This window comes from Herpailurus yagouaroundi, unplaced genomic scaffold, assembly GCF_014898765.1.
Source record: "Herpailurus yagouaroundi ecotype Mexico unplaced genomic scaffold, PumYag 100, whole genome shotgun sequence".
NCBI lineage: Eukaryota > Metazoa > Chordata > Mammalia > Carnivora > Felidae > Herpailurus > Herpailurus yagouaroundi.
In genome coordinates this window covers 62,914,796-62,938,235 of record NW_024412391.1, presented here as the reverse complement: position 1 = coordinate 62,938,235, position 23,440 = coordinate 62,914,796, and the positions used below count along the sequence as shown (strand labels likewise).

Sequence of the window (23,440 nt, the reverse complement as noted above, 5' to 3'; positions counted from 1 at the left end):
GGAAAAAAAAAAAAGAAAGAAAGAAACAGAGAAAAACCCCAAAAGAACATTGGGGCTATTTTTTTTCTTTTCTCCTGCATTCCAAGGTAAAAGATCAACTTTACATCTATGACTCTTGCTGAAGAAACCGGAAGCTAAAATATTTCACTTTAACTACTATAGGAAAATTAACTGTGATCTCTCCTTTCAAATTCACAATAAACCCCAAATCTCCATAATAATCAGAGTGGTGACCAGATGAATGAGTGAAACACTGAAGAATGGGGAAGAATTTACACCAGGGCTGCCTAACTCCTAAGCATTTTTGAAATGAACAGCTTCATTTGTCAGAAAAGAAAGTCTTCCTTCCGAAGTCACAACAGATGCCCTGGCAATTCCCGGGGTACAGAATGCTGAGGATCTATTCTAAAAATCTGATTAGTCCAAGGCAATTAAGTAGAAAGTGAGACATGCTAAAGATGAGCGCTCTGTAAGCAATAAAGCACATTTAAACCGCTATTGCATACATATTGCATAACGATTCTCAGATGAAAGATCAAGAAAAAAAAAAAATTCTACCCAAGTGACTCTAGAAGAAAACAGCACTTTAGCTTTACCCACATTATTTTTCTCCAGAAACATGACATTAATAATCATGCCAACAACACTTAATGTGTTGAGACTACCTATTTATTTCCTGAGACAACTTCTTCAACTTTTAAAATTTAACTTTGAGGATTATTTACTTCCCCAGCGCAGGAGCGATCACTGCATTCAAGGAATCGCAAAGAGCCGCCCGTGGGTCAGGTGAACGAGCGTTGACAAGCCAGAAGCTCATCTCTGAGCATTTCTCTCTCAGAAATATGAGCTCAGCACAGGACCGCCTGTGGCATCTTCAACAACTGGGAAGTGAGCCATTACAAGTTGCCCTGTGCCTTATTACAATCCCACAAAAGTGCATGGCACTTTTATAAAAGATACAGAAAATAAGAACAAACTTGTTTAACATGAAAAATATACTTAACACAGTCAGTTAGAGTGACCATGGTTCTGACCTAACAATTGGAGTGAGAAAGTTCTGGGTATGGGGCTGGGGTGTTGGGGAGAGACAGGAGTGAAAAAAGTAGGAAAAAGTTGGTTAAAAAAGATGACTGAGGGATATTTTCTTCTTTCTTTACATTGCTCATCACAGTCACCCTTAGTTTTCAAGGCTCTGGAGCATAAAAATAGTTTCCATGGAGTCAGGTGTATTACAGGTTGTCATGCCTCAGAAAGGGGGGGGGGGGTCCTGTGTGCATACTCTATAAATTAATTTTGAGCAATCGGGTTTTCAAAGTTAGATATGGTAATCAAAATAAACGATCAACAGGCAGATGGACAGGAAAGAAAAATCTGCCACAAGACATGTTCGAGACACTGAGAGTGTGCTCCTGAGATGGCCGGAATCCAGGCTAACTTGAAATGGAGAGAAGTTAAAAGGCCACAGGGTAGGAAATTACTTTTGACTGAAAGGTTTTATTTTCAATTGAAAAGCTAAAAATTATAACTAAGTATTGCAAGGTCACATAAGAGGGGTGAAAACTGCGGAAGGGACAACTGCCCCCCATTTCCCCCAGGGTAAGAGGATCCAGCAGCCAAGGGCTTAGCTGTCCTGCACCAGCAGCCAATGGCGGTTGCTCCCCCTTAACCCTGGGCTCCCCATCATCCATGGCCACTCTGCCCGGGAAGCCAGCTCCCAGCCAGCAAGAAACACCAGGAAAGGAATGAATAACTATAAGAAACAAGTTAAGGTCAGGACACTTTGCAGGGGGAAATAAAAAGGGCACAAATAAATAAACAAACAAACAAACAAACAAACAAACAAACCCTTTAATTCTCTTCTCAGATATTCAAGTTTGAAATACAATGAAAGGGGAGGAAGGAATGTGTTAAACTGCCCTGTTTCAGCTACTTTCCAGTTGTAAGAGATCAACTTGCAACACAGAGGATTATTCTTTGCAGACAGTTTATCAGAAAAAAATAAAATGTTTCCATCACAAGTATCTCTGCTGCCCTACGCAAAAATGTTAGCATGGCCTTCAGATTAAATATTCACTGAAACAAAGGTGAATAGTTCTGAGATTTTAAAAGAAGAGACCAAGTAAAGGTGTTAAGTTGATTCCCTGGCTGAGGTGCACTGTTAGAAAGGTCTGGAGTTGAAATCCAACTCTACTTTTCATCCACTGATGCTAGTTCTGTTTTCCGAAACAAACAGAAAAGAGTTTATGTCTACTTTTAGTCTTCAAGCTAAACATTTCCAGACCCTTTGAGGATACCTCCTGTGACAGGATTGCCAGACCCCTCATCATCCCCACAGACTGTTCTGGAAGTTGTCTAATTTGTCAACGTCTCTCTTTAAATGTGACAGCCAGAAATGGACGCAATACTACAGATGTGGTTAATTAGAGTGGGGTACTATTAGTTTTTGTGACATATGGACACTATACTATTATCAGAATCTAAATTTGATTTTTTTTCCTCTTTTACAGAGACATCATGCTGCTGGTTCATATTAACCTTTTTCCTCAAAGATTGCCACCACATTAAGTCACCTTCTTCCTTATACACTGATGAATTATGGTGCATTTACTGCTATTAAGTATCTTTTCACATAACATCGCAGCCTATTTAAACCACATTAAACTCTAAATTCTTGTTATCTACTTGTAACAGTTCCCCCTTTTCAAGTCATTCCTGGATTTTAAAGCAAGCATCCTAGATCTTCATCAAAGTCATTCATAAAAATGCTGGAAAAACAAAAGACCCAGGGCAAAGGGTTAGATCTTTCTCCAGGGACCGCTCTAGGACCCAAACCCAGTACCCCACACACCCGGAGGGTGCTAGTTCAGCCCATCTCATGCCCACAAAGCAATCCCGCTAGTCGACACACCATCTCACCCACAAGAGCATCTCAAGCCTTAACAAATGCTTTGCTGAAAGTAAGATTCACTTATGTTTCAAAACAACGTGTAAAAAAACTATACATATTAAAATTATAGTCTTTGAAAACTACATATGCACACAGAACAAAGACTAAAAGGAAAGGAGCCTCAATGGAAATGTCTGTTCCGGCGTCAGACTGTGGAGACTGTTTTTTACTCAATACTGTGTTTACTATAGTTACATTGTTTAAAAAACTGAAGACACCAGGAATTCTTCTTAGAGAGAATGTTGCTTGGAGGCAGTTCATGTAAAACAGCTTTAAGAGACTTGAGACTCTATCTGATCCTACCAACTTGAAAACCCCAATCAAAAAATATTCAGTTAAAAAGACTTGTTGATCCTTAGGAACACTAGCTTCTTCTTTTTTTTTTTTTTTTAATTTTGCTTTCCTGTTTTTGGCATAATATTTCTGGAAATCAGAGAGATAGCAAACCAGAGAACAGTATTCTAAAGTTTAGAAAAAGCCTGGATGGGGTATATATATAAGTGTGTGTGTGTGTGTGTGTGTGTGTGTGTGTGTGTGTGTGAGAGAGAGAGAGAGAGAGAGAGAGAGAGAGAGGCAGACAGAGACAGAGACAGAGAGACAGAGAGTGAGTGACTCAGTCTGTTCATGTCTGTCTGTCTGTTATGTCTGTCTCTTTATCTATGCTGGAGAAGTTCAAAAGGATGAAAAGGAAAAAAAAAAGTCACCATGTTTAATAGTTCTGTGAAGATTTGGACTAAAACAGACCTCCAGCCCAAGAATCTCTAATGGACACATAAACTCATATCATCTGTTCACCTAGAGTCCTCTTTTACACTAAGAGCAGGAAATAAGATCAGCAGTAGGATTTGCACTTTGGTGTTTAGAGCTGAGGCAAGGGTAAGGTTTAAGAAAAGGAGTCGGGGGGCGCCTGGGTGGTGCAGTCGGTTAAGCGTCCGGCTTCAGCCAGGTCACGATCTTGCACTCCGTGAGTTCGAGCCCCGCGTCAGGCTCTGGGCTGATGGCTCAGAGCCTGGAGCCTGTTTCCGATTCTGTGTCTCCCTCTCTCTCTGCCCCTCCCTCGTTCATGCTCTGTCTCTCTCTGTCCCAAAAATAAATAAAAACGTTGAAAAAAAAAGAAAAAAAAAAAAGAAAAGGAGTCGTAAGAGTAAGTGTACAGTTAACAAAAAAGAAAAAGAAATAAAGTGGCTGGTTATTTTGGAGAAAATATCCATAAATCCTGCCCTTATTGGAATCCCAAACAATCTGAATATTTGATGGAGAATTTTTTAACATGTCAGGGTTTCTTTACTGCCTCAGCATTTGTTTAGAGCATGGTTTTCTCAGTGGAAAACCAGCGTTAGAAACTGAATACATGTTACCCTTATCTCTTTGAGATGGTCTCTCACTAGGTTTCTCTGGTGCTGTCTCTTGCTATTTTTAATGTCTGAGAGCAAGACAAGTGAATATTCCACTTTGCTTAGAAATACAATTTGTCCATTGTCCTAGAAGCTAAGCTAAATACATCAGGTAAACCAACAGCTTTTAGATTTATGGAAAACCCTTATAATAAAGAGGTAAGATGAGCAAATACTAAGTCCAGTTGACAACTGAAAATTTTACTTTGCTTAGAAATAAATTTTGTCTACCACCCTAAAAGTGAAGCCAAAAGTATCTGGTAAATCAGCAGGTTCACAGATCTATAGCAAATTTTCATTTAAAATACATAAAATGTCCAACCAGAAAGTCTAGTTATTATTTGACAAGTGAAAATTCCACTTTGTTTTGAAATACAATTTTCCCGCCACCCTAGAAATTAGGCTAAATACTTGAGGTAAGTCAACAGTTTCACAGATGGAAAATTGTCATAAAATAGGTTAAATGTCCAAAGAGAAGTCTAGCTAGTATTTGACAAGGGAAAATGCTACTTTGTTTTGAAATACAATTTTCCCATTGCACTAGAAGTTAAATACAGGTGGTCAATCAACAGCTTCATGGATCCACAGCAAATGCTCATCAAAATGAATTAAAATGTCCAAATATAATGCCCAGTTATTATTTGATAAAATAAATATGCTCAGTAACACCTTTTTTTTTTTTTTTTGCTTTACATGTAACCGTGTGCAAAATGGGTAAGAAATAGTCAACACTGAGAATATCTGAGAAAATCCAAAATTCACTTAGGAATAATAAATGTCAAAAAAGTGTTTTAAATTCTTGTCTATTAATTGGAGGGAGGCTAATGTTTTGTAAGATAACACAAATGTTATCTAAGGTATTTGTCAATGTTATATTTTTGTATTTATTTTTAATATTGTTTTGCTGTTTCAGATTTGAAAAGTCTTATCATAATTACTTATCAATGTTGTTTTTTTTGCTCAGAAAAGTATTTCTAAGCAAAATAAAAATTATTTAATATGAAGAGAAATAAAAAACACAAGGAAATACACCAAAATGATAACTATGCGTATGTTACAATAGTGAGATCAGAGGAAATTATCAGTTATCCAGTTTTAAATATTTATGTACTAACGTTGTTCATTTAAATTTTAATTAGAAAAAGCAATTAATATTATTTCCTTTAAAAAAATCTCTGTAAATTTAATATTGTTTAACAGGTCTCTTTGGAAAGAAAATAATGAAGGAAAATTAATTTGATCTGATTTTTAATTTTTAGGAATCATACATATGTAGCTCTATGAGAAATATATGTTATTTTGGTACATGTAAATGCATAAAGAAAGTCTGAAAAAGTAAACTACATAATGTGTATGGGGATTAGTTTAGGATGAAGAAGTTACAGGTGATCTTAATTTTCTCCTTGATTTTTTTCCCAGTTTTCTGTAGTTTTATTCTCCTGAATTTTGCACAGTGAATAAAGATTCAGTATGATAAAAAATAATACTAAAGATGTTTTTATACAAAAAAATTCTGGTTAACATTTTGAAATAAAAAATGAAATTGGTTCAAAGTTATTCAAACTTTAAAACTCTTGGGATAGATTTTTAAACTTTTATTTTCCCTACCATCTATCCTGGTTTTTAATCTCACTTTTTAGATAAAGAATATCTATCAGTTAACAAATAGGCAAACTAAATTTTCTAGATTGAAGAAAACATCTAAGGGGTTGACAGTTCGGCAGTCAGAATGGTACTCTGGCAAACATAAGACATCCTAAAATTTTATCTTGCAGAAAAGGATGAACATCTTAAGATTAAAGGCACTTCTAAAAAGTATAATTGTGTTCACCCAACTTCCTAGAAAAACATCTTCCACTGTTGGAAATTTTCACTTCATTCATTCATAGATCTGATGCTCAACATTTTATTTCTGATAAAAAGTAAAATCCCAGTAATTGTGTTCCACTTTTGTTTATTCCTAGAAAAGCTAGCTTTAATTGCGATCCCTGACACCCTGTCACGTACAATGGGTCAAATTCTTATTTATCCTATATGTATAAATAATCTGTAGTAATGTTACTAAAATATACTCAATTTTAGCCTTTAAATACAAACGTGGTCATCCGCATTTCAGACACCTTACTCAGCTGTAGACAACTGGCTTTCCATTTTAACTTAAACTTCTTTTTCTAAGATTATCAACAAATTGTCCTTTTTCTCAGACCCTGACACTTTGAGGCGCTTAAATGGAAATCCTCGTTATGGCTCTTTTTTTTTTTTTTTTTTTTAAGCATCCTTCTTCATCAGTATTTCAGCGGTTTGCAACTCATTGCACTTTTATCTAAAGTAAAATATGTATATTTATATGCATAAATACACACAAACATTTGTGGCCGAATCTCAGCAACACGCTTGAAAGGATTAAACATGCGGTTACCGTGACTAAATGTATTCATTCACTCTACAAGACTTAGAAAAACGTAACGTTGCAGAGAGAGCTAGGTCTCTGTGTAAACCTTGTAATCACCACTAAAAGGCCATAGCTGGGAGCCTCCGAAGCCTCCAAGCACACTGGAGGCATCCACAGCTGTTTTTAATTGTTTTTGCTTTTCAAAATAGCGCACTTGGTGGGGCAAACGGGGCTGTTTGCAGCGTCTCTGGCCCCCAGCCGGGGTTAACCCTGACCTGAACGCCCTGTTTAGCTCCCAGCATTTCACGATTCTGCTTCCCTGCTCCGTAAAACCTAAGAAAAACGAGATTTCCGCCGCCAAGAAATGCTCTTAGGAGGAAGGGGAATTAGGTGTTTCAAATGCACATTTTTGTGTTCCCTCCCGATCGGATTCAAGGAAAGAAAAAAAAGGATGTTTATGTGGACGGGGATGCAGCTTGACGCCCATTTCCTACGGCTTGTCTCCGGGCCGCAGAGCCCCATTCGTGTGGTAACGACCCCCAGAAAAATGGGCAACAACCCCCAAGTCTTTGCTTCAGGTATGGGGAGAGGTCCACCACCAGGGATGGTAATTAGGGGTAGGGGGTGCGGTGGGAATGGAAATAGGAGACAGAATTTCTGCGCGCTCTGGGCAGGGAGGGGCCCGCGGGGGCGCGGAGAAAAATAAAAGGCCAGGGGTCAAGGCTGAGAAAGGACTCACAGGGCCCAGGAATTGGGGTGCGGGGTGTTCTGGATGAGGGGTGTCGTGAGGATGCGAGTAGAAAGAGGGGCTGGCGCCCAGAAAATGCCCCCAGGTACCCAAAACCCGGGCGGGGGATGGGGAGGCGGCGGCCTGTTGGCCCCAGGACCTCCCGTCGCGCGCGGGCCACTAACCTGTCAGCAAGAAGGTGCCAGTGGTCGCGGGGCTCATCCTGCGTGTCCCCCGACCCTGTCCCGTCCAAGCACAAGGGTCTCCCAGCTCCCACCACCGGGACAATTGCATTCTTGGCCTGACTAGGCCGGCCGTCCTCGATTCTCCCCTCCCCTCCCTTTCTTCTTTCCTCCCAGCTTGGCCAGTTCAGCATCAGCATCCTGCACCCCCTCCTTAATCCCGTACTCCCCCTAGCGGCGGGCCAGTGTAGCGTGGCCATCGCCGCCACCCCCATCCCCCAATCCCCCCCAACCCCCGCCCCCGCTCCCCTCCGCCCCCCTAACCCGCGGAGCACGCTGGGATTTGGCGCCCCCCTCCTCTGTTCAGCCTATATAAGGCTCCCGGTCGGCGCTCCCGGTACACGCGCTTCAACTTCGGTTGGTGTGTGTCGAAGAAACCTGACTACGACCTGGGGAGAACAGCGAAGAGGGTCCACCGAGCCTTGCGAAAGGTCCGCTGAGCGGGCTCGCGTCCGGGGCCACTCCGGGCTGCGGAGCACCCAGCGGAACCCACGCTTGGCACAGGTGTGGGACCCCGTCCTCCTGTCTTCGCAGAGGAGTCCTCGCGTGGTGAGTATGCGGTGAGGATGTTTCTTTTTTTAAGATCACATTCATTCCCTGTCCTTTTCGGGAGCTGCGGGAGATAGAGTAGTGCCCCTAAGTGTCTCCACGAAAATCTTGTCACGCCTTCACTGGCTGTACCCCAAAACAGAGTGGAGAGAGAAACCAAGCCTTCAGGGCTTTGATTTCCAGGACCCAAGTCCAGATAAGAGCTGTAGACAGACATGAGCTGCGGACAGACATGAGCTGCAGACGGATAAGAGCTACAGACCAATTTGCAATTTGTTCTTCAAATGCGCTACATAGTGATAGGCGCTACAAACTAATTGGCGCTTCAATGCGCTATAAACTGATAAGCGCTTCAAATGCACTGTAGACTGGCGCTTCAAATGCGCTACTAGCTGATGGGTGCTTCAATGCGCTACAAACTGATAAGCGCGTCAGATGCGCTATAGATGGATGGACGCTTCAATGCACTTACAAACCATTATGGACTGCAGCAATATATGAGCTGCAGACTGATGATTGATTTGCGCTTTAAATGCGCTACAAAATCTGAGCTGCAGAAGATTAGCGCTACAAAAATGATGCCATTAGCACTACAACAGCGCTTCATTGTGTTACAAGGCACAGGAACTGCAGAGGTACATGAGCTGCGGAGAATTTACACCTAAAATGCGCTACAAAGTAATAACAGCTGCAGAGATATACAAGCTGCACTGTTTTATGCTATAAAGAAACCTGCTAAAAAGGGACAAGAGCTGTAGAGTAAGATTACTCCGTCTTCTTGGAGGGGGACCCCACCCTTTGTCTCTAACACACCTTTTGGAATGGCTCCCACTATGTTTTTCTGCAGGACGGTTGTCTGCATGATGGTGCTGTTACACAAAATGGAGCCCCGGGCAAAAATTAGTGTTTAACATTCTGCCCACACCATTCCTGCTATAGCAGTGGAGTGGAGGGGCGCTGACTTGAGTGTAAAAGGGAATCTTTTGGTGGTGGCAGAGCGAGCTGCCTTGCCTAGTTGCGCTTGATTGAAGTGGCAGTGTAGTTGTAGTGGTGGCGCGAATGGGCGTCCAGCAACAGTTTGTGGAAACTGTTGGTTTGCTTAGTATGGGCGGGGGGGGGGGGTTGGATCTGGGGATGATTGCTCTTGTTGCATGAAATGAATCTGGCTGTTGGAGGCTGGTGGGAGGGGTTTTGGGAAGGGGGGATCGTGGGAGAGGCAAACAGCCAGTCTCAGACCTGCCCCGCCCATTCTAGCGCGCCTTCTCTGCAGTATCTGCTCAGAGCCGGCTTAGCGCCTCCCAGCGCCTACTCAGTGCGCGCCTCCTCTGCAGCGCGCCTTCTTAGAGCGCGCCTTCTAGACCATTTCTCCCCAACCCCGCCCCTCCCTAGCCCCCTCCTCTGGGTGTCTCCCCCCCAGACCCCGCCTCTCCTTGAGCCCGCCTCCTCTGAAGCCTGTCCCCCAGGCCCCGCCTCCCCGTGAGCCCGCCTCCTTTGAGGCCTCTCCCCCAGGCCCCGCCTCTCTCTGAGCCCTCCCCTGAGGCCACTCCCCCAGGCCCCGCCTTTCCCTGAGCCCTTCTCCTCTGAGGTGGCTCCCCCAGACCCCACCTCCCCCTGTGAGCCCACCTCCTCTGAGGTGGCACCCCCCCCCCCGAAACCTCCGTCTCTAGGCCCGCCTCCTCTGAGGTGGCTTGCTGAGACCCCGCCTCTCCAAAGCTTGGCCCCTCCCTGAGCCAGCCTCTTCTGAGTTGGCCTACGGCCCCTCCTCCCCGGAACCCGCCTGCGCCTGCCCAGTGTGAGCCCCCAGCCCCTCCCATCAGGCCCACCTCCTCTGCGCCTGCGTACTGCCTTCACTGCCTGAGCCTGGCTGCACAGCCCCTCCCTTCTGCGGTTTCTGTGGCGCCGGTTTTGCTTTTTATCCAGCAGTGTCTAATAAATATAAGAACAATAAACAAGAACAATTAGCAACAATGATAATTATACCTGGAATTTACAAGCACTTTTTACAAGTGCTTTGCATATATTAAATAACATAATCCACAATTTAAACTTGACAGTGGGTTATGAAAGGTGCTTCTGAGCATACATGGCTGGTGCCTCTAAGGGCAATCCAGCTAAATGTTTTTACTACTTTACTACTTGTTTTAAATACTTTTAAGGTTTAAATACTTTTAAGGTTTTTTTTAAGACACTAATGGGCATTTATGGTGGCTTACTGGAATAGGATTCTTTGGTGGATACAAAATAAGGAACAATTTGAACTGTGTTTCCTAGGAGTTTAGTGGCTTATTGGCATTGTTGGCCTTGGAGCAAGGATGAGGTGTTTATGTGTATGCCTGTGAAGCTAGGTTTTTTTTTCTTGGAACCCTAGGGTATTAGCCCTGGCTAACTTGCCTGCATATTTATTAATTGTGCCTGGCACATGGTAGGCATTCATTAAATATGTGTTATATGACCAGAGTAAATTGGTTTATTCAGTGCCTTCTTTGGTGTCTGCAGGTGTTTTCTGGTTTTTTTCCTGTGGTGCTTTGCTGTGCTGGATTGTCCAAGGCATTGCTAGCCTTATTTCTCACACTTAATAGGATCTTTAAAAAAAAAAAAGCGTGTATGTATGTATGTATACATATATATATATATATATATATAATTTTAAATTTAAAACTCAAAAATTTAAACTTTAAATAAAATAAAAAAAACTATTTTAATTTAAAATATTCAGAAGAATTAGCTTTTTAAAAATAAAAAGCAAAAACTATTTAAGTATTTAAATTTGGGGTGAGTGGATTACTTACTGGTGGTACATAATTTTCATTTAAAATTTGTATAATGTAAAAAGTGGTTACATTACAAAATACATAGTTGAACATTTTAGCTGGCATTGTTAAACTTTTTTATTAAACCAATTTATGCCTTACTTTTAGTCATATGTACCATGTTTATGTTTCTAACTAAATGAAGAAATTTTAAAACCTCATTTATCTTGATACTTTTATACATACTTATAATTACAGCTTTCAGTAAGTCCCCATGCCCACCTTGCCACCCTGACCCTCCCCCCCCCAACTCCTATTAGGAAATTCTGTGTCTGCATTTTTTTAAAGTTCAAAACAATGGTAAAAATGTGCATATTAATATAATTTGCATTTCACAAATAGTACACAGAGTACTAAAAAAGAAATTGGGACTTTTGAAAATGTAAAGCAATTAAGAGTTGCTTAATGAAGTGTCATTTCCTAATGAGATGTTTAATGTGTGACAGTTTTGGGCCACTGTTACTCTTTGATATGTTTGGGGAACGGAAGTTTTTAGAAGTCATCCTGAATAGTCAGAGATGAATTAAATGTATTTAATTCCTATATAGACTAGCAATGAATTCTTTTTCATATGTAAAGGTGACATCTGTCCCATGTGGCTCGGCTCTATGCTATGTATCCTTTCAGGTTTTCCTAAAACCTGACTGCACCTCCCCAGTCCAGCCCCTCATAAGGGGGGTTTAAAGAGCCATACTTCTGTAATTCAAATCAAGTCCTAATGCTCCTGTTTCTATGTTAACTGGTGCTCTAGTTACTGTTTAAATATTTTAAAACTTTATTTACACAAATGTTAACCTGCCTGCCCAGTATACTATCACTTTTAAAGTTGAAACCTCTCTTCTCTGGACAGTCATCTCCTTTAGGATTTAGAACCCCACCCCAAAATTTAAAACCCCAGAGGTGGGCACCTGAAACCTGATCTTGGTAAAGGTCAGGGGTCTCAAACTGGTGACCTTGCAGGCCAAATAAGACCCTTAATTTGTTTGACCAGCACTGGAATACAATTTTTTTTAAAGAATTGAATGTCTTTGGGGAGGGGGGGCATGCATCCCCAAATTACAGTCACAGCCTCCTCCTTACTGTCTTAACTTCAGGTCCTTTTCACTTTTATGGTACCTTCCTGTCTACTAAAAGCATTTGAATTTTAAGCCCTTATTGATCTTCTGATTCCCTAAACAATACAATGATTGCTGATTTCTGAACATGTTGTTATATCTGTCCTATTATTGTATTTCGCAGATATTAAAACCCATCAGATCTGGGCCTCAATAAAACTCATCTCCGTGACTGTGATTGACATGTAGGTTGTTAACCTTCCTGACCTGGGTCAGGCAGCGCCAGGCCATGCTCTGAATGCCTTTCCAGAATTTTGAAAGTATTGTCTGGATGACAGAAGTGGCACCCGAGTCACCTGACTTGTGCTTATTAGTTGTTATTTAATGGGACATTAAAACTCTTAATTTTGTAAATAAAAAGTCTACTATTTTGTAACCTTATATTCTGAGTGTCACCAATACAGTTATCTCCAAGGAGTTGGAAATGAAACAGTGTCACAGGTTATGATGTATTGCATCTTCTAGTTTTTCTACATTTTTAGACTATTTAGAATATTTAATCTTAAATGTCAATTAAAACTATTAAAATGGCACAGTAATTCTGTCTCTTAAAGATTCTGCTTGGGGGCTTGGGGGGAGATTCTGCTTGCTGTATAGCCACTCCTTGGAGTAGGGAGGGGGAGGGCAGAGGAGGGGCCTAAAGGATTATGAGGGGTCTTAAGGAAGAGGAAGGAAAGGGTATTTCTCTACACCCAGGGTCAAGGCTGAAGTGTACAGCCATCATTTTTGATTATCACGTTGTGTTTTTTTTTTTTTTTATGCCCTATTGATTTAAATGTTAGCTATTTTTCACCTAACTTCTTTGAATAACACATGTTTATCTTTGTGGGTTATAAATAATATAATTAATTTAGTGTCCATTTTGCCTTGATGAGTCAGAGAGGAAAAGGTGGCCAGGACTGCCAAGTTAAAATTGTAGTGAATAGGCAGTCTGCCTGCTTTGTATATTATATTTTTAAACTTTTGAGCACTTTTCTAAAGTTTTCCAGATATGAGAATTTAATGCTCATTGTAAAGTTATTAAAAAAATTGCTCTAAATGCACTTAGCCCTATTTTTAGGAAGTACATAGGCACTGTTGGATCATTTATTTTAGGTGTGATTTATTGTCCCCATAGCCATAATTAGGGACCTTTAATCCCCCAACCCCCCCATGTGCCATATATCCACTCACCACCTAGGAGTGCAGCCCTATCCTGCTCTAAATTACAAACTTTTTGGTGGGACCGTGCTGACAAATTTTGTTTAAAAACCAGAAGTTGCAGACTGGTGACCTGAAAGTCAAATGAGGTCCTGGATTTGTTCAACCTACGGTGTATACAAAAATAATTTAAAAATTTAGGTGGAAAATGTATGCCTAGGTTGCTATAGTTGCAGCCCCTCCCTGTTTTAATCTTAGCCTCTTTACACAGAATGTTACATTTCTATTTTCTTATTAATAACTTTATTAATAACTATCAATAACTTATTAACAACTTTAATAACTATTAATAATGTAATAACTAACAGTTATTAAATATTCACACTGTGCCTTACCTGCATTGTTTAATTAAATCTATACTGTAAGTTTTTGAGTGTCCCAATTTGATAGCTCAGCTCCTCCTAAGAGGCATCAGTTAATATTTGTTGATTGATCGTATAATAAGGAGAGAAACTGATATACACATGTTGCTGCTCAGTGCCACTTCTGTCCCACAGGGAATTCTCTTTGGGAAGTCAAATTGTGGTCAGAAAAGTAATTTAGATAATCCTGTGGGTTTTGTGGCAGTTGTTGTTGTTTGTTTTGATAATCATTTACCTTCTGCATGGAGGTAGACCACATGACAGTTGGCCAAAGTGCCCCCTTCCCCCAGAGTTGCTGAATACAGGCATTGTGATTTTAAGCCCCCACCTTTTTTTTTTTTTTTTTTTTTTTTTTTTTTGGTTCCCTATTAGCTGGAATATTAGCTGTGTTTCAGGTAACTTGTCTAATAACAGTTAATCATTTTGGCTTTACTTTGTGGTTTTATTCTGGCTGGGTCTTTGACTTGAGAGGTTTTTGCTGTGCTCTGTTGATAAAGGGTTGTTTGTTTACAATGTCTCAGTGTTCTTTTCTAGTCGGTGAAGGTAAGCTTGCTGTTGATATAGTTATGTGTTGTTGAGTCATAATGAACAGGTGACATTTGAGGAGAAAAAGGTCATTTGGATTTTTAAAAAATGGGGTGCTTTTTGTTATGCTTTGTTTAATTGATTAATTTCTTTCTCCCCTTTTCAAGGTTTGCATTTCTTTACTAATTACTGATGTAAACAAGTAGGGCAAAGAGATACTTTAAATACTCATGTATTTGAAGTATTTTTGGTGGATACTTTAAATACTCATGTATTTAAAGTATTTTTGGTGGATACTTTAAATACTCATGTATTTAAAGTATTTTTGGTGGATACTTTAAATACTCATGTATTTAAAGTATTTTGGTGCATACTTTAAGTACTCATGTATTTAAAGTATTTTGGTGGACACTCTAAATGCTAAATTCTTTTTTGTAATGTGCTGCTTTGAATGTACATGTTAAATTTATGCTTTTGTCTTCCTTTACAGAAACAAAAAGCTTTTGAAAACAAAAAGAAGAAAGGGTGGAAGAGGAGGCCAGGACCCAGGCCTCCATCCCCACAGGAGCGAAGCTGCACCTGGGAGGTCTCCTCCCACTCCAACTCTCACCCTGGGGCCCGACTGCCCACCTCCTCCTCCTCCTCCTCCCCCCAACGGCCCTTCCTCCTCCTCTTCCTCCTGCTCCTCCTCCTCTTCTTCTTCTTCCTCCTCGCGCAGCGGCCAAAGAGGCCAGTACATCCCCAACCTGGCCGAACGAAGGCGGGACGATCTCTCTGAAGAGATCAACAACCTCAGAGAGAAGGTCATGAAGCAGTCAGAGGAGAACAACAACCTGCAGAACCAGGTGCAGAAACTCACGGAGGAGAACACCTCCCTCCGTGAGCAAGTGGAGCCCGCCCCTCAGGATGAGGAGGATGACCTCGAGCTCCGAGGTGCTGCAGCGGCCGCTGCCCCGCCCACTCCCATAGAGGAAGAGTGCCCAGATGACCTTCCCGAGAAGTTTGACGGCAACCCAGACATGCTGGTTCCTTTCATGGCCCAGTGCCAGCTCTTCATGGAAAAGAGCACCCGAGATTTCTCAGTCGATCGCGTCCGCGTCTGCTTCGTGACCAGCATGATGACCGGCCGTGCTGCCCGCTGGGCCTCCGCGAAGCTGGAGCGATCCCACTACCTGATGCACAACTACCCAGCCTTCATGACCGAGATGAAGCACGTCTTTGAAGACCCTCAGAGGCGGGAGGCTGCCAAACGCAAGATCAGACGTCTGCGCCAAGGCATGGGGTCAGTCATCGACTATTCCAACGCCTTCCAGATGATTGCCCAGGACCTGGATTGGAATGAGCCCGCCCTGATTGACCAGTACCACGAGGGCCTCAGCGACCACATCCAGGCGGAGCTGTCGCGCCTTGAAGTGGCCAAGTCGCTGTCCGCACTGATAGGCCAGTGCATCCACATCGAGAGGAGGCTGGCCAGAGCGGCTGCGGCGCGCAAGCCTCGCTCCCCGCCGCGCGCGCTCGTTCTGCCGCACATCACCAGCCACCACCAGGTAGATCCCACCGAGCCTGTGGGAGGTGCCCGCATGCGCCTGACCCAGGAAGAAAAGGAACGACGCAGAAAGCTGAACCTTTGCCTCTACTGTGGGAATGGAGGTCACTACGCCGACAGCTGTCCTGCCAAGGCCTCAAAGGCTTCGCCGGCGGGAAACTCCCCGGCCCCGCTGTAGAGGGACCTTCAGCGACCGGGCCAGAATTAATAAGGTCCCCACAAGATGATGCTTCATCTCCACACTTGCAAGTGATGCTCCAGATTCATCTCCCGGGCAGACACACCCTGTTCGTCCGAGCCATGATCGATTCTGGTGCTTCTGGCAACTTCATCGATCATGAGTACGTTGCCCAAAATGGGATTCCTCTGAGAGTCAAGGACTGGCCGATACTTGTGGAAGCAATTGACGGACGTCCCATAGCATCGGGCCCCGTTGTCCACGAAACGCATGACCTGATCGTTGACCTGGGAGATCACCGCGAGGTGCTGTCATTCGACGTGACTCAGTCTCCGTTCTTCCCCGTTGTCCTCGGGGTGCGCTGGCTGAGCACACACGACCCCAACATCACGTGGAGCACCCGATCTATCGTCTTTGATTCTGAATATTGCCGATACCACTGCCGGATGTACTCTCCGATACCACCGTCGCTCCCCCCACCAGCGCAGCCGTCCTTCTACTACCCGGTGGATGGATACAGAGTTTACCAACCAGTGAGGTACTACTATGTCCAGAACGTGTACACTCCGGTGGATGAAAACGTCTACCCAGACCACCGCCTGGTTGACCCGACCATAGAGATGATCCCTGGAGCACACAGTATCCCCAGCGGACACGTGTACTCGCTGTCCGAGCCTGAAATGGCAGCTCTGCGAGATTTCGTGGCCAGAAACGTGAAAGATGGGCTGATCACCCCAACGATCGCCCCCAACGGAGCCCAAGTTCTCCAGGTGAAAAGGGGGTGGAAACTGCAAGTTTCCTACGACTGCCGAGCTCCCAACAACTTCACCATCCAGAATCAGTATCCTCGACTCTCTATTCCAAATTTGGATGACCAGGCTCACCTGGCGACGTATACTGAATACGTACCTCAGATACCTGGATACCAAACGTACCCCACCTATGCCACGTACCCGACCTACCCGGTAGGATTCGCCTGGTACCCGGTGGGGCGAGACGGACATGGGCGATCGCTCTATGTCCCCGTGATGATCACCTGGAATCCGCATTGGTACCGCCAGCCTCCGGTACCCCAGTATCCGCCGCCGCAGCCGCCGCCGCCGCCGCCGCCTCCGCCGCCGCCGCCGTCTTACAGCACCATGTAAACACTTGTCGTGTTCTTCAAGATCTCTGCCCTCAGATTTACTCCTGTTCAGCTTCTCAACCAATGACTGTGTGCCAAATTGGGCTACTGCATCTTCAGGCCAAACCTGAGGCACGGTCCTCTCTGAAACGGCTATGGAAAGGTCAGGGCCACCCTGGACGGGCACACGTCCTGAAAAGCACCAAAAGAGCGACAGAGCATTTACCAACAAATTATCTCTCGGTTTTCCACCGTAACTGCCAATGTAACGAAAATTCGTTGAAATCTCTGTCACCATCTGAATTAATAGGCTGCCAGATTCCACCTTTAACATTTACAGAGAAGCTGATGCAAACACAGGAAATGCTGATTTCTCTATGGAGGGGGAGATACAGAGGAGGAGGAGGAGGAGGAGGAGGAGGACATGACTTTTCTTGCAGTTTCGGTACCCTCTTTACATCATTGGAGGACCGACGCCTTATTAAGGAAGCCAGAATTGTTGGTGCAGTGTAAAACGGCTTCCGTGATCTTTTTGCTGCACCCTTAGAAACTTCACCATCTTCAGACTCCACATTCATGGTTCCGTTAATTCTCAAGGAGCAGCAACTAGACTGGTTCTCCCAGGAGCAGGCAAACCCCCTGCAACAGCAACACCTCAGGCCTCAGAAGGAAGTGCTCTCTCAGAAGGGACTCTGGCATGTTTAGAGTGTGCCTTCACACCCTGGTGCAAATCACATGTACCCAAGAACTCTGGCTTTCTCACAACACCTTACCATCATCATGCCAGTAATGGCTTCCATGAAGTGTTAAACCCAGTAATTAGAGACTGTTGGTGATTACGTTTTGGTCACGCACGAGGGTTAATGAGTAGCAGCGAATCAAAAGGATTCTTAACCCATACCCACCTCTTAAGAGACTCTGAGTTAATGCTACCAACTTGTCCATCAGAAGAAATTTCACGGGTGTTGTTAACTGGCTGGAAGAGCCTCATCTGAAGTCTTGGAAGCATCTCTCCATGTGTCTGCCTCCATTTGCATCTGGGCATTTCATCAGCAGTCCCCTCACTAGACTATAGCATTAGGATGCTTAGAGAGGGGACATGAATTTAGCACCCAGACCCACACTCCTATGCCTGCGAGGGATATCTTTGAAGAAGAGGGATTGAGGCACTGGACATGGCCTTGAAGATACAGACTTCTTTTGTGAGCTTTAAGTCCAGAGAGTGACCTGATGGGTAACCACTTTAAAAGGATCAAGAGTTCACACAACGGAAAGCGGTCCCCTCTAGGGGATGGAGAGGATAATAAGCTGCCAATGAATGAAAGGCCTCGAAGCAACTCAAATGACTCAAAGCAACGGACAACACAAGCGTTGTCTTCAGTCTGGTGATGACGTCTAGTCTCCTGGATGCTTTGTGCTAACCTGGGACTGCCTGACTTCTTTAGCCTGGTCTTTTGCTACTACCTTGAACTGTTTGTCTAACCTTTCTCTTTCTGTTTAATTCTTTACTACTGCCATTAACCCTGCTGCAGGATTCGTGTCATCTTTCCTGCCTGGTTGCTGAGACTCCATTTTGCTGCCATGCACGGAGGAGAAAGAGGCAGGTTTCGAGGGGCATGTGTTTCAATACACAACGTCCAATTGCCAAAACACAGTTTGAGCAGTAGACCGTGTGGTATATATTTCCAATTGCTTATCATGAAGAGGAGTCCAACGGTGAAGTTTCATTTTTCATCCACATCATCTTTCATACATTCATTATCGTGTCCCCCCCCCATTCTTGCATGTTTAAATACTTAAAAGTTTTAGCTGTAGGTTAGTGGTGTCTTTTAACAGTGTTTTAAAGTGGTGACTGCTTTCAGAAGTTATTTCCATTGAATTACAAAGTTCTATCCAATTCTTACTGTTAAACTAATTAAAATGGATAAGTTAACATAGTATAAAATATTTTACTGTGAACTTCTCTTACAACACTGTGAATGAGAGTCCTCAGAACTGGAGTATTTGTATAGTGGTTCATCCCGTTAACCTTCAATCTTCTATTTTAACATATACAAGTTCAATTTTATCAATTGGGCCTTTAACAAGTCACACAAAAAGATCTACAAATCCAAAGAAGATAACTAATTGGCTAGTTAATTCCAAAAACGTTTCCTGCCCCCCTCTCCCCCCCGCCTTCAGTGGAATCAGAAAGCTTGTCAGTCACCCACGTGTATTAGAGTAATTACTTTTAAAATGGTGCGTTTGTGCTTCTGGACTATTTTGAAGCGTCACTTCAGTTTACCTCAGATCAATCCATCATCCATACATTTGATTCAAGTTGTTTTGTGTCAAACTTACAGTTGTCAATTGATCTTCAAGCTGCAGAGGACCTAGAAGTAGGTCATTTGTCTGCAGCCCTGTGGCATGTGCACACGGACATTTGCCATCACTGCAAGCAAACGTCTGGAGATGTTGACCAACGAAAGCAGCGGTCAGGGAGAGCATGGTGATGGGGATGAAGACCCTGACGCACATTTGGCTGTTTAGTAAAGCTTGTGGAAAACTTTGGGCAGTGTGTACTATGCTTTATTGCTATATATACTCTCTATTATACTATCTATAAATGTAGGTGTTAAGAATAAGTAATTTCAAATTTATTCTATAGTATCAGGATTTAATAAGTTTCCTTTCACTGAATTTATTTTGTTGCTGTTGATTATGTTAATTGGACACTTTTTTTGGCATTTTTCCCACAAAAATGCCTTTATTCATTAGAAAGGAAAAAGCAAAGGAATTAAATCTCTAAGGGAGTTAGAAAGGGAGCAAAATAAAGCATAAAGGACATAAATAAATCAGCATATCAGTGTTATTAAGCAAAGCCGGTAGTCGGCCTTTTTGAAACAAATTGGCAAACGTGATTAACTTTTAACCCAAATTGTCAGTGTTCATGAAATCAAGGAAGAAGAAGATATGAGCTCCCATTGTTGGGTGACCCTGGAGAGAACTAGTGAGGGTCATCACACTAGGATATTGAGATGGAGGAAGTTTACATACATTTCTGAAGGGTCAATTTAGTTTGAGCAATGAGGTATTTGTATTGGATGCTGGAAAACAGAGAATTAGTTTGGTTCAATCATGCAAGGTGGCACAATGGATAAAGAGGGCACATCTGTGTCGTGCGGTCTGGATTTGTTTTTAAATTTGCAGGTACCTCTTGGGCTCCTGGATTGATCTGGTTGTCATCCACCACAGACATCGAACATCAGATGCAGTTCCAAGATTGGCAACAGAGAACACTGCTGGAAAGACCCGGACAAAAATGAAGGATCACCTGCCGTGATGAAGAGCTGGGTGGGAACCGTTTATCTAAAGAATGAACATCTAGTGGGGTTGAAAGTTCTTTGTTGTCTCGGATTGTAGAAAACGATCAATTGAATTGGTCTGTGGAAATTGCGTTGTTTTTATTTCTTTATGTAATCATTTAAGTAATAGGGGATATATATAATGATAAGTATTTTAGGGTGGGAGGGACTATTAAGTAATCTTAAGTGGGTGGGGTTAGTTTAAAAGTTAGCATGATATTATGTATTAGATAACTCTATAAGTGGACATGTGTACTTACTTGTGATCCTTTACCCTATGATTGCTACCCTTAAAGATTTCAAATAAACTCAGAGGGACCTGCAGAGAGATCAACCTATTTAGGGCAGATTGGACATGGACAAAACTCTAGTGGGAAAAAGTTCAAAGATGATTAGATAAATCATTTAGAAGAGGCTCTTTGCCCTGGGTGTTAACTCCAGGGGTCCAGATTGTGAGCAAAGCCTTTGGAGAGTTACAGGATGAGTAGGTACTCTTTGAAAAATTCTTGCTGGAATGAAACTGGTAATGATGGAAGGTAAATATTTATGGAAGTTACCGGAAAGTGATGATGCCCCTGTCAGTGGCCCTCCTACTTACCCCTGCCTCCTCTCCCTACCACCTCCCTACCCTTTCCCATTTTATTGCTGTATTTCTCTCTATTTACTAATATTGTATTGATGTTATAATAAAAATTCAATTAATAAAGATTTAGTGGTTAAGTGCAAACTGTGTCCTGATCATTTCAGCGTGCACCGACATTAAAGGAACAGGGTGAGGGTGTGGAATGGGGGTGGGGAAGTGGAGAGGGTGAGGGGAGGAAGGGAGATGGGAGGGTAGGGCAATGGGGGTGGGGAAGTGGAGAGGGTGAGGGGAGGAAAGGAGAGGGGAGGGCGAAGCAATGGGGGTGGGGCAGGGGGGAGGGTCTGGGAGCCTAGAGGGAGGGTGGGGGTAAGTTTGGAAGTGGGGGGTTCGTATGAAGAACACATTAAACAACCCAGTATCAATTACCCAGAATACTCCAGGAAATCAACTAAATTATTCCCAGATGCAAAACTTTAACATATAAAGCAAAAATAAAGCACCACCATTAATGCTTTATGAATGTAATATAAAAACATTAAGATGCAAAACTTTAACATATAAAGCCACATAATGGTGATTCTATTAAGAAAATAAACTTTTAATATGAATCCCTCATGGAATACTTGATATTTATTAATAGAAAAATTATAAAATCATTAAGGACTGAAAGGAAGACATACTAATGAAATAAGATGGAGATGAATAATAATAAGATGGGAAATGAACATGTGGATTTTTAAAATACCAATTAAAATTAACAGTGATCATGAAAGTCATATGAAGAAAAGGGACAAATGGGGTCCATGAGGTACTCGTCCTATCATATTTCAAAACCTAATGACATCAGAGTTGTAATAGTTTGCATACAAAACACTGACAAAGGGACTCTTAATGTGCCAGTTTCAAAGGGTTGCTGGATTCATATGACACGGTGGTCACATAAACAATGGTTTATTGGGAAGGATACATGAAAAGAGCTGGGACTAATGATGAAAACACACAATTAAAAACTCTCACCTTGGAAGCAGGCTACCCTGGATAGTTGTCCACTCAGCCCAGAGTACACAAACTTTCACAGGTATGTAGAGTGATGGGTGGAACTGGGGAAACTGGGAGTGGGGGCACAATCAAATGCCTATCAAATGCCTGCATAGGGGTTACTTATAATTTACACAATATGATATAAAAACTATCAACCAAATCAGTTTGAAAGAAAATGGAGGGAAATAAGTCATAGAAAGATAGATACCACATGTTTTCACTCTTATGTGGATCCTGAGAAACTTAAGACCATGGGGGAGGGGAAGGGAAAAAAAAAAAAGAGGTTAGACAGGGAGGGAGCCAAAACATAAGAGACTCCTAAAAACTGAGAACAAACTGAGGGTTGATGGGGGGTGGGTGATGGGTATTGAGGAGGGCACCTGTTGGGATGAGCACTGGGTGTTGTATGGAAACCAATTTGACAATAAATTTCATATTTAAAAAAAAAGAGAATGGAAATATCCTATTCACCCTTGTTTTATGACACCTAGGCTCCTCCCCATCCTGACCTCCCCCTCTCTCCATAAACCATGTAATTAGAGGGGCCTGGGTGGCTCAGGTCATGATCCCAGAGTGGTGGGTTTGAGCCCCCTGTTTGGCTCTGTAATGAGTGTGGAGCCTGCTTAGGGTTCTCTCTCTGTCCCCCTCCCCCACTCGCATGCTCACATGCTCTCTCTCTCTCCCTCTCAAGAGACAAAATTAAAAAAAAAAAAACATGTAGGGACACTTGGGTGGCTCAGTCGAGCGTCTGACTTTGGCTCAGGTCATGATCACCTGGTTCTTGAATTCAAGCCCCCCATCTGGCTCACTGCTGTCAGCACAAAGCCTACTCCGATCCTCTGTACCCACCCCCCTCTCAAAAATGAACAAACTTTCAAAGAAAACCCATATAATTAAACAAAGCTTAAGTGAAACAAACAAAAAATTGCTGAACCTCAACATTGTATTAAGTTAGATTATGCAACTGTATCACAAGGCAAGTCTAGATCATTAAACTTATTTCGTTTAGCAAAGGCAATATTTGTTAAAATACATTAACAGTTTTATAAAAGAAGTGGCTTCTCCAAGTGGTATCAACAAGGTCTGTTTTGTAGCTATACAAATTACATAAAGAATCCCTTTTATCCAGCATAGTTGAGGCAAATAATTAGTCAAAAGCAATTGTTTAAAATGATGACTACGTTGTTTAACTTAACACATACAAATATACTTTCATTGGTCAATCTTGATAAAGACCTGTGTCTCACTCATTGGAGGTCTTACCTTTCTTGAATAAATTATATTAGTAATACAAAACAAGTTACGCAGCAATGAGAAAATACACACCTTTTAAAAACATAAAATTAATCAAATATGAGCGTG

At 42.5% G+C, this 23,440-nt stretch overlaps 2 protein-coding genes across 13 annotated transcripts in view; one reads left to right on the top strand and one right to left on the bottom strand.

Moving 5' to 3' along the window:
- SGCE (sarcoglycan epsilon) overlaps positions 1 to 7,823 on the bottom strand; it is a 70,253-nt gene extending 62,430 nt beyond the window's left edge. For 4 of the 12 annotated variants that reach the window (XM_040472641.1, XM_040472645.1, XM_040472642.1 and 1 more), the window contains exon 1: positions 7,646 to 7,820. In XM_040472641.1, the coding sequence (XP_040328575.1) occupies positions 7,646 to 7,754 (109 nt within the window). In that variant the 5' untranslated portion in view covers positions 7,755 to 7,820. Of the gene's footprint in view, positions 1 to 7,645 lie in introns of all 12 variants that reach the window. The other 8 variants (XM_040472639.1, XM_040472643.1, XM_040472644.1 and 5 more) reach the window with 5 other exon arrangements.
- Positions 7,824 to 8,032: 209 nt separating this feature from the next.
- PEG10 (paternally expressed 10) lies at positions 8,033 to 21,181 on the top strand. Its single transcript, XM_040472638.1, is given in 3 exon segments — positions 8,033 to 8,262; positions 14,754 to 15,958; positions 15,961 to 21,181. Coding segments are annotated over 3 exon segments (2,382 nt in total). The 5' UTR covers positions 8,033 to 8,257; the 3' UTR covers positions 17,133 to 21,181.
- The last annotated feature ends 2,259 nt before the right edge of the window (positions 21,182 to 23,440 follow it).